The 10,968-nt window shown below is 39.5% G+C and overlaps 2 protein-coding genes across 2 annotated transcripts in view; one reads left to right on the top strand and one right to left on the bottom strand.

The window, feature by feature from the left end:
• Positions 1-322: 322 nt before the first annotated feature.
• rbm41 (RNA binding motif protein 41) lies at positions 323-7,969 on the bottom strand. Its single transcript, XM_084730018.1, has 7 exons — positions 7,873-7,969; positions 6,527-6,643; positions 4,791-4,995; positions 4,168-4,372; positions 2,156-2,682; positions 813-960; positions 323-613 (listed from the first exon to the last, which is right to left on the bottom strand). Exons 1-7 carry the CDS (start codon positions 7,878-7,880, stop codon positions 474-476), a joined length of 1,350 nt encoding a protein of 449 aa, XP_084586144.1. The 5' UTR covers positions 7,881-7,969; the 3' UTR covers positions 323-473.
• A 2,370-nt stretch (positions 7,970-10,339) lies between these two features.
• LOC146319416 (uncharacterized) overlaps positions 10,340-10,968 on the top strand; it is a 62,500-nt gene continuing 61,871 nt past the window's right edge. Inside the window, exon 1 of the mRNA XM_084730663.1 lies at positions 10,340-10,776. Within this exon, the coding sequence (XP_084586789.1) occupies positions 10,750-10,776 (27 nt within the window). The 5' untranslated portion in view covers positions 10,340-10,749. The remainder of the gene's footprint in view (positions 10,777-10,968) is intronic.

Genomic DNA, 10,968 nt, shown 5'->3' with positions numbered 1-10,968 from the left:
TATTTACTGAAGCTAATTATAAAGCTTACATGTAATTTTTAAGCCTGCTTGCTTACATTGTCATAAATAATGTTTTATTTAGATTATTTCACTCATTTCAGGCTGTAGTCTCCAAAAACAATTTTACAAGAAAAAAAAGCACTGTAATCCAAACTCCTTCTGCACATTCAGGGACCAAAAACAGAGTTGAAAGAAGAAAGAAGTATATAACCTGCCTCTTTCTTAATAATAGCACAAAATGAATACAGATGCACTTTTTTGTTTTCACAGATCACATAAAAATTCAACACTATCTACTCAAAACAATAAAAAAAAAACGTAATTATTGATCAGTTTGGTAAAAAAATCAGGCATTTATTAGACTGAATGCAGACGAAATAAATAATATCCAATCACATCCATCTGAACCTGTTAGTCAAAACTCTGCAGGATCCATGTTGTTGTCAGGAATAAACATTGTTTGTGTTTTTTTTTTATTTCTCCTCCTCCTGCACTTCCTTCTCTTTCTGTTTCTCCTCTTCCTGTCGCTCACGGCCAAACTCCACCACCAAAGGTTTCCCTAGTAACCGGTATCCATGGACCAGCTGCAAGGCAGTCTGGGCTGTTTCAGCATCTGCAAACAAACAACAAATGATAAAATGCCTGACGCGTGACGTATCATGGAAAGTAATTTATTGCAGCTGTGGGTCCAGAGTCAAACGGATTGCTGTCGGATCTGTTACAGACCATAATGACCCACAGCTCCATGGTAACAGAAGCGGCGGCTCTCTGCACCACAGTCACTTCCGTGTGTGTGACAAACAGTTTCTCACCTGGCAGCGTGATGAAGGCCTGACCCTTCATCCTTCCCGTCAGCAGGCGGTAAATGACCGGAGGCCCGTTCTCCTGCTCGAACCTGGAGAACAGCGCCACCAGCTGGGCCACTGACGCCTGTGCACTCAGGTTCTTCACACACAGAACCTGCAGCGAGACGCACACAAACAAAGACCCTCTATAAGTATCTGCAGGTGCTGAGTGGTCAGTCTACATGTGTGTTACAGACTTTTTAACACCACTGTTTAATTTATTTATTTATTTAATTTTTTTTTGTGAGTTTTATTGTGAGCAGTTTCACGTAGGAACTAATTTCTCTCTGGAGTAGAATCTACCAGAAACACTTTAGAATCCATCTGAACTTTCTTTTCAATAGAAGGAAAGTGGTTCTTACATGAAACTTCCCATAACAACGTCTACGGATTATCTTGAGTGACTGGGTCATGATTTATGGAAAGAGACACTGGTTTTAAATTTTTCAAATGTATTTATTTTGGTGGGCTGAAGCCAGGCAGAGTGTGTATTTTCAGAGCAGTGGGTTTTTATTTTCAGGATAACGGGCTTAACTTTACAATGACAGATAAATGACAGCTAATCAACTTACAGTAAGGGACTTGTCCTTGCCTGTTATTGTCCAGTTACAACGTTTTGCTTGTCTTGTGCTCCTGCAGTCTGAGGAGGAGGGGACGAGGGGAAACAACTCGCTTCAAACACAGACTTCAGCCAGATTTCAGACTATTTAATATACAGTTTATGGCTCCAACTCACTATTTGGACTGCTGTCCTCATTTTTGCACATGCACATCTGTTATAAATTGCTCCTTTAAGGGACAGTGGGGTGCAGCATGTCAGAATATATGCATTCATATATATTTAACACTAGTCATTAACATTTACAGCAGGCTGCATGAGAGTTACACTAACTAACTTTTGCATCACGGCTGGTCTATCACTAATTTAGAACAGCTGATACAGACGTGCTGCAAACACACAGCTTCAAAGCAGCACTGTCTGTGTTGTGTGTGTAATGTTATTCTCATGGGGAAGGTCATTGCATGTTAATTGTTGAATAAGTAATGATAGTCTGATTAAGTGGTGCATTTTGTGACTAAATGAGCAGAGCTGCAAAGATTAGTCGATTAATTTATCGAAAGAAAATTGCCAGTTGCAGGCTATTTTGATAATTAACAGTTTTGGTCATTTTTCAAGCAAAAATGTCAAACAGATTTTCATGTGTTTTTGGAAAACACAAGCATCGTAGTTAGCCTAAAAAAAAAACACACAATGAGCTGATTCAGGCTGTAAGAAACACTTTGTGTCTGTTGGGTGTGTCTGTCGATACCTTTGAGGGTTTCCCCGGCTGGTAGTTTCTGAACCTCGGGATGCTTCGGATCCCTTCGTCAGATTCGCAGTTCTTCAGGATTTCTTCATCTGAGACCGTCTCAATCTCTCCTCTGACGGTCAGCGGTCCCCCTGACCTCGCCGCTCCACACAGACTTCCGATTGGCTGGCTTAGATGAATCTTTGTTGGAGCAGCAGGTGGTGGTTTCTCCACCAGTCTGTCCTGAGCGAGCTGCTGCTGCTCTGAGGTGTCCGAACTCGACTCTGACTGTACCGACAAGTTACTTTTTTCACCCTGCAGCTCAGAGTGATGTTCACAAGCTTCCTCTGATTGGCTGTTGTCTCTCTGTGAGTCCTGTGATTGGTCAGATTCGTTCCTGTGTGTAGACAGGTGTGATACTCCACTTGTTTCCCTCTCAGAGTCCTGCAGTGAAGCTTGTTGTCTCTCTTTTATCAGAACATCTCTGTACAGAGAGTCCATTGGATCGGAGGACGACTCCCCCTGCTGGCTGTCCTGGTTCTCTTCACCTAAGAAGGAAAATACGACAACTGGTTTACAGCAGATTCCTGTTCTGCAGCACACAAAAGACAAAAATTCCTGACTTATGTTATAATATATGTTATAATACTCAGCATTACATCTTGTATAATACAGTTGAGTGGTCTTCTCTGTCTCAGAGGCAGGATAATCATATGCCATGATCAGGAAATTGCCCTTTATGTTAGTTTGGCGCCTTATCAAACTTGATCCAATAACTGGCTTTCCTGAGAATTCCCTTGAGTTTTTACTTTGAACTTTTTACAGAACACCCTAAAATCAATATTCTGTATGTATATATATGTATATATATATGTATATATATATATATATATATACATATATATATATATATATATATATATATATATATATATATATATATATATATATATATATATATATATATAGCTTTGTGCTGTTATATTTATCCTTCTGTTCTCCTGTTTTCCTGCTTAACTCACTCTTATTTCTTTTGAAAATCCTCTCCCTGTTCTCAGACTTTTCTCTTCTGTGATCATTCAAAGATCACAGAATTTATTTCTTCTCTTTCTTAACTTGGATTTCAGACATAAAGCAGTGTTTTGTTTGGAGAAAAATCCGATCAATAACATCATTTAAAAATAAACTCACTGTCAAAATAAATTCCTCACTGTCGGTTGCGTAAGGGAACCACAACACATTTAAGACTTCTAAAACTAACCTGAAGACTATGGAAGGTCATAATTTCAAGCCTGTAGATGAACATAATTTAATCTTTCAAGGGACTCCTGTTAAGAGAAGGGCTGTACGGGGTATGTATTGATGGGTTATCAGTATATTAATTACAGTAATTGCTGATCAACACGTCCCAACCTTGGAGAAACAGAGAGGAGTATCAGCATACAGGCTAAGCAATGACCTGCTGTAGACGGTGTCAGCAGTAAAATGTGTTTTAGACGCCTAAAAAAATCAACATCAGTTAAAATGTATACTATATTTAGAATATTTTCCCCCCTTTTCTGACAGGAAACGCCTGTCATGTAAAACAAGCACTGCTCTTTCCAAACCAACCAAACTCCACAGGCAAAATCAGTAATTTTACCTCACAGAATACTTGAGTTGCTGGTGTACCGCTGCCTCAATCGGTTAGTTTGTTTGTGTGATTATGTGACTTCAGTGTTTTAAAAGGACAAGTTTGGATTCACCAAAGTCTCACAATAACACAAACAAACTGACAGATCGCGGCAGCGGTAGAAAAGCAACTTCTGTGTTTGGTTTGTTCAGAGAGAGAGATATTTGTCCTCTATAAGTAAGTAAAACTGGGAAAATATTCTAAATAAACTGATGTGAGAAAATCTGTGACTGAAATTTGATATCAATGTCTCTGTCTTTGCTTCTTTTACACTTGGAACTGAGATGTTTTCATGATTCTTGGAGCCTCTTTTATCATTTCACCTCTCTGTCGACACCGTTAAGTGGACGGCGCTCCTTACCTCTGTGGTAAAGTGCAGTGAGGAAACTCAGGCGGTCATTCCCCTGGAAAAGCGCTTGCTCGATCTCCATCTCCCGCCGTGACAGCGCTCGGCTGGCTGCGAATCGCTGCGGGCGAGACAGGAGCTCTGCCCTGGCTTCAATCTTGTCTCTGATCACCTGCAGGCGCTGCTGCTTCACACCTGGAGCTGCACACACACCGTGGGACTGTGTAGACACAAAGCCAGGGGTCAGACTTTAGGTTGTTAGATATAAGGTGCGTATATCAGTGTTTCCCCGAAGATAAAGACGTTAGATTTGGCTCACATGTGCACATGACTATACAGATATATTTAACACTTACTCTGGTTTACATAAACAGTTGCACATGTTAACGTTCATTCATTTGTTGTTTAAATATTGAACATACTGGTCCTTTAACACAATTAGATGTTTAATAAATAATTATCATTAAAGTCGATATAATGACAAAGTAAAGGCAAATAATAAATTATTAAAAAATTTTAGAGCTAGAACAGTCGAGCCATATCATAACAATATCCAAAATCTACGACATCTTGTTTCATATCATGGTACAGATATATCAATATATTGCTCAGCCCTCTGCGTCTCCAGCAGGTTTTACCTTCTCTCCTGCCTCCGGGGGAACATCTCTGCTCTGCCACAGCTGGATCTCAGCGTCAGTCAGGCCCAGCTCTCGCAGGCCGGCCAGCTCCTGCTCCCCGTCCTGCAGGGCCTGGAACTGGGAGAGGCTCCTCACTCCAGCTGCCTGCTCCCCAAAGGGCCGATAGAGCGCCGCCGGGGCGAAGCACTGCCTCTTGGCCACACATCTGTAGGACGGAATTAATTCAAAAATTAGACTTTTTGCGCACATCATGCAGGATTCACTCACAGCTCTATCAGGAGCAGCTGCAGAGTCACCTGTTGTTTCTGATGTTTTACAGAATTCACTGATAAAAGGATGTCTGAGTAAGAATATGTAGCCCTGAGGGTTGTGTATAAAACATCCTCCAGGCTGCTCTGTGGGACACTGAAGGCAACATTACAGAGTATTTTTTTATATAACACTGAGAGCTACACTGAGAATAAAACCGCAGACACACTGCCTCTTTTTCCCCACTGAGCTACACAGGAAGATTTTATTAACACCGTTTATTGTTATTTTTATTGTCACTGTGTGACAGTAAATTCGTCATGGGAGAGGTTAACCATAATTTGCATTTGAACGAAGCTTTGGGCAAATATTTTTGGAAGCAAAGGAGCCAAAATGTGAACCGAAACTCTCACACAGATTTCTGTTACGTGCGAGGAATGATGAGAATTTTATTCATTATTTCAGAATACTTAAACTATTATTCTACTACACAGAGCGCAGGTATTATCTATAAATCTGGAGCATTTGGTCCAAAAACTCTGAAGCACATGGATTATGGAGACACATTTTTTTTTGATTAATCATATTTTTTAAATTCATTTTATTTCTCTTTCTTTCTAATCTCATTAACTTTTTATTAGATTATATGTAAGTCACTATGCTACAGTGTTGGTCAAGTTACTCAGAAAGTGTAATAAGTTACTTTTCACTTCTTTAAAAAGTAATAACATATTACTTTTGTACCTTGTTGAGCGTCAAGGAGACTGAACAGTTAACGCCCAGTGAGCTTTTGTTGTCAGCTGTCCAGATGTCAGCTGTGGTGGAAACAAAGCGTGGCATTCAAATTAGATTCCATCGACACAGATCTTCTCTTGAGGAGCCAAATAAAGTCAAAGTAATGACAATACTTCCACCAATGGAAAGTCTGCGCCTCTACCTCTCCCTCTACATTTAGCTTCTTGGCCAGCAGCTGACGTGACCTGCTCTGACACGTCATCATAAGATAAACCACGTAGGATAAAAAGTAACTCAGTAACTACAGAGTTACTTGGATTAGTAACTAACATAATTACTGCTTTGGAAATTGTAACCCTTTACACTGCTTGTTACTGGGAAAAGTAATAACATTACAGTAATATATCACTGAGTAATGCATTACAGGCCAACACTGCTGTGGTAATGATGTGTATATCTGTACATCAGTTATGTAAAATGACTTTGAGAATATTCTTCACCAAACTTTCATTCTAATAAAGCAAACTGAATTGAGATTTTTTGTTGAATGTATTCTGGGTGTCTGCAGCCCTGTAAGACAAATCTAATTGGCTGGAAGTACAAAGAATGTGGCCATAGAGCAAAACATAAGTCGTGGTGGACTGTAAATCTATACTGAAACAGAAGGTTTCTGTAGAGGTATGGATTTTTCTTTCTCCACACATAATAATGTCATATTTTTGTGGTGAAGACCATGTACTGGAGATTCTGACCGGTCGATGTCGACGTCAGTGTGGAGCTGCTGCAGCAGGAGGCTGTGCAGCTGCCGCTGGCCCTCCGTCTCCTGCTCCTCCAGCAGCGGCCCGTCCTCGCAGGGTCGCCGGGTCACTCTGACCAACACAGACACAGACACATCAGGACGGAGACTCAGTGGATGACTTACAGCAGGAAAACAAATCATTCGCCAATATCAACAAGAGTGTTTCTTTCAGATGGCAGTTTTGTGTCACTTAGTTGGCAGTTGTTAAGAGTGGTTTACATTAACACAACTAAACTGTTAATGTGTCTTAACTGACAAAAAGAGAAATAAGATTGATATTTTTGTAGAAGTGAAGATCGGGTAGGTGGGAAGCTAAATACATAACTTTTATCTGGGAATAGAACCAGAGCAAATAACATTTATTTTTTTTTATTACTGATTAATTAGAAAGAAAAAAAGAAAAAATACTTTTACATGATTAAAAAAATATTGAAATATCAACTGACTGACTTTGTATTGATTGACTAATCATTAAAGAGACGGATTGTTTATATAACAATATATAATGTGTGAAAGAGTTTTTTTCTGGTTGTACTGAGATAAGCATCCCTTTAATATCATTAGCTGTATTTTGGCCGATAAGAATTAAATGTTTCAAATCAATAAGCAGGATTTATTTGCTTCATAGCAACTCTGAATTTACATGACCAAGAACTTGTAATTATAAAGTTGCACTTTCACCAGTGATGGAAGATTTTATCCATATCACCCACCTCTACTTCTGTCTGAACTGAACTAAAAAGATGTAAAATTAAAGCCTCTGACATCGACAAAAATCACAGTAGTGAGCCAGCCTCAGTGAAGGTTTACAGACCACATTAACAGCTAGTTAACTGGTTGACTTTTGATAAGGAGGAGAGGAAACTAAGTATTTCTATTATGTCAAATGTCATAACGTTCAGGTAAACTGAGATCTCCAGGGACAACCTGAGCAAGAACACAGCCTTCAGTGGTGAGACAGACGGTGTCTGCTAAGCTATGTAATGTCTGCAGTGTGGGTTTATACATGTAAATGTTCAGTTGATCGGATTTTTATACTGAAATCGCGAATAACAAAACATATACACCTGCAACAGAGAAGCTAACGCTAGCTTAAGTGGTTGTAGCTATCTCCATGACAACAGCAGTGCCTGAAGTAGATGGAATGATTGACGTAAGACGTACGTAACAGCGTTAAACTGGTATTTTCTGGCAACGTGGATATCAAACTAGGTCTTAAACAAACAATGTTCAATTCAAATGCCACAACATGAATAAAAGTACCGCTATGTGACACAGATAACTGAAAATTCTGTTTACCTTCGCATGCTTCCGGCTTGTGCTTCCCGTTCCGGTGTGAGGAATCATGGGAAATGTAGTGGAATCCCTTTATGAACAATAATGAACTAGAATCTCTGTCTCATGGTCACACTGGAGGAAAATGATGCCACAGATAGGATTTGGTGCATTTTGGGACTAAAACATAACGATTTGTATTCATTGCAAAAATGATAAGTATCAAAAAGCCTATGTACTAAACAGATTGTGTTTTTCAGCTGTTTGACTGTATGTATGTTGTTCTCTCTCTGGAGCAGAGGTTCTCATTTTTTTTTTCTCAGCCGAGGACAATTTTGCAGTCTTAGTTATCTGAAAGAACAACACAAGAAAAATGTATTAAATAGATTTTAAAGATCATATCATGTGTCACTCTTAATACAAACATAAAATAAAATGATTAGATTTGATCTGATTGGATTGGATTAGATGCACAATAAACCACTGTAAGACATGCAACAAGACTGTAACAGCAAAAAGATCAATAGAACAAACTAATTTCATAACCTCCAGCAGGAGCTCACAGTTGAATACAAGGACATCCAAAATTCCTGCAAATAATTTAAAATTGTGAGTTCTAAACCAAAAATATTTATCAGTATTTTGTCATGTTGTCAAGATTATTGTTATCACACCATACCATTAAATATTGTGATATTATATATATTATATATACTTTTGGCAATATCCCCCACCCATAATGTCTTCTGTAATGTGATTTTTTGTTGTCATGTTTTAACTGCTTGAAAATGTTATTTATTAATTGTTTTCTTGTTACTGCTTTTGTCCACAGGGGGCTTTTTATATCCACACAAATATCTTATTGTGGACTTTATAATATTTTTATTTTGATAATTCATCTTACAGAGTCGACAAAATATTACATCTTCATTTCACAGCAGAGTTGCAGTGAGTAGCCAATTTAATTTTTAAAATTGATAAAAGTTATCTTAATGCTAAACAAAACATATTTTTAAACCATAATTCTTATTTAGCTTTGATGCAGAAGAGCTACAGTGTTGACACGTTATGATTGAGACACATTTGATGTGTCTGATGTGACACTTTTGAACCACAGCTCTGTGAGGATGGAAATTTTAGCAAGCTAGCTCTCCACATACATACATCAAACATCAAACATGTCTGACATTTTTTTAAAAGGCTTTTAAAACGCTAACTAACTTTTAATTTTTAAAAACGTGGTTTAATTCTTCATAATTAAGTCTAACAGTGTGGACATTTAAGATTCAGACATGCAGGTTAATATCATAATACTTGCAAAAAAAGAAAAAAGAAAAAAAAAAGGCAACTCAGCTGGCTTATTTGAATTTTAGAGGTCAGCGACTCCTGAATGTTGATTTATGGGAACTGTAGCAGTTTTTGTTTTGCATTGATATATATTTAGAATTACACATTTTTAACTTGATTTCCACAATAAAAAAAAGGCATATTTCTATTTATTTATAATTATGTTGCAAATGTGTGCATTGAAACTGAAAAATTGCTTTGGGGACATCACAAAAAGGAATGTCGGCATCATAAAAAGGATAATTAAAATCTAAAAAAAACAAAATATACATTCATTTTTGTGTTAATGCTATAAAAGTGACCTCAATCCATAATGAAAGCCGTTGGTGATTTTGTTTATTTTAAATTAAATATTTAGACTTATTTCATGGGGATGGAAAAGTGACCAATAGGCAGGAATGACCCTAAGAATACATGGAATTAGACTGTCGGTATGAATACTTTTTTAAAGTTTTTTTGGTGGCAGGACACGATTTGTCGAAAGTTTCAAGTTTGTACATGTGTCCTTTTTTATTGCACTGATCAGCTCCTGAACTCGTTTTATTCTGTATAATCATAATAAAAGCTCTCTATTTCTATTTGTATGTTCTCTCTGTGGAATGTGAAATCCACGTAACGCTGCGTGCATATTTTCTGTTAATAGATGTCTTAAAGATAAAAAGCACGCGAACCCTTTTGTGCACCACCACACCCCGCTTCATTAGAAAAGGGTGTGGTTCAGGCTATAACTCACATCCATCATCAGGCTTGGCTGCTTTCCCTTCATGCATCCATCTGAGCTATTTTATCAAACGTAATGCTGCAAAGCCTTACTGAATATATACTGTAAAGCGCTCCCACCCTCCCCTCCCGGCTCAAGTGTCCTCAATTAGCCTGCTGGCTGACGTCAGTAAGGTGACATGGGTGCTTCTCTTCACCATCTCTGAGCAATGAGCAGCCGCCTGCTGCAGCATGGCATTAATAGATGGAGATATGTGGATGCGGAGCCGCGCTTTTTCTGCATGCAATTAATCCCCCCATGCATGCATGAGTGCGCGGTTCTGCAGCAGCTCCTCTCCTCTCCTCTCCTCTCCTCTCCTCTCCTCTGCTCTCCTGCCTGCAGCCGGTGTCGGGTCTCCGGCAGCTCGGCTCCTCTGCAGGGCTGCGCAGCTCCTCTCTGACTGACAGAGAGATGAGGGGTGGGGACGCAGGGTGGGGTCACAAGCAGGGAGAGGCGGAGGAGGAAAAGGCAGAGAGAGAGAGCCCAGCCCTTGAATACACGGCAACAACACGCCGCCACAGAGAGAGGCAGAGACACAGAGAGACTGGCTGTTTTTTTGGGGGGAGCAGAGGGAGCCTTCGACGCTGCGGATATGAACTGAAAAGAAAACACTGGAAGAGGCAGGGATCGTGTTGCTATATCCCCGAAAATTCACTGTAAAGGTGGAAAACAAGCCCCCCCACAAAACCCTCCTCTCGCCCTGTTCAGATAGAGCTACACCCAAAGCCCCGGCCGACCCCCCTCCTGCTCCTGCTGCTCCACCCCTCCGCCGCTGCACCGCTCCGGCAACCGAGATGCACACGGAGACCCGTAACAAGAAAGTAAGTGCACCTTATTGACTTTGCCCTGGTCAGTGCAACGAGAAAAAAGAAAAAAAACGTGTGTGTGTGGATGATCTGCCTGCACACAAGCAGAGCTGACATTGTCATGTGCCAAATATGAATGTCAGTGAGTCTACATGTCTATAACAAGTGTATCCTTGCAGGCAGGCAGTTTATTTTGCAATTAGTGGA

The sequence above is a fragment of the Lutjanus erythropterus genome, chromosome 11 (assembly GCF_056507025.1).
Source record: "Lutjanus erythropterus isolate fLutEry1 chromosome 11, fLutEry1.hap2, whole genome shotgun sequence".
Taxonomy (NCBI): Eukaryota; Metazoa; Chordata; class Actinopteri; order Lutjaniformes; family Lutjanidae; genus Lutjanus; species Lutjanus erythropterus.
This window is presented reverse-complemented; position numbering and strand designations above follow the sequence as displayed.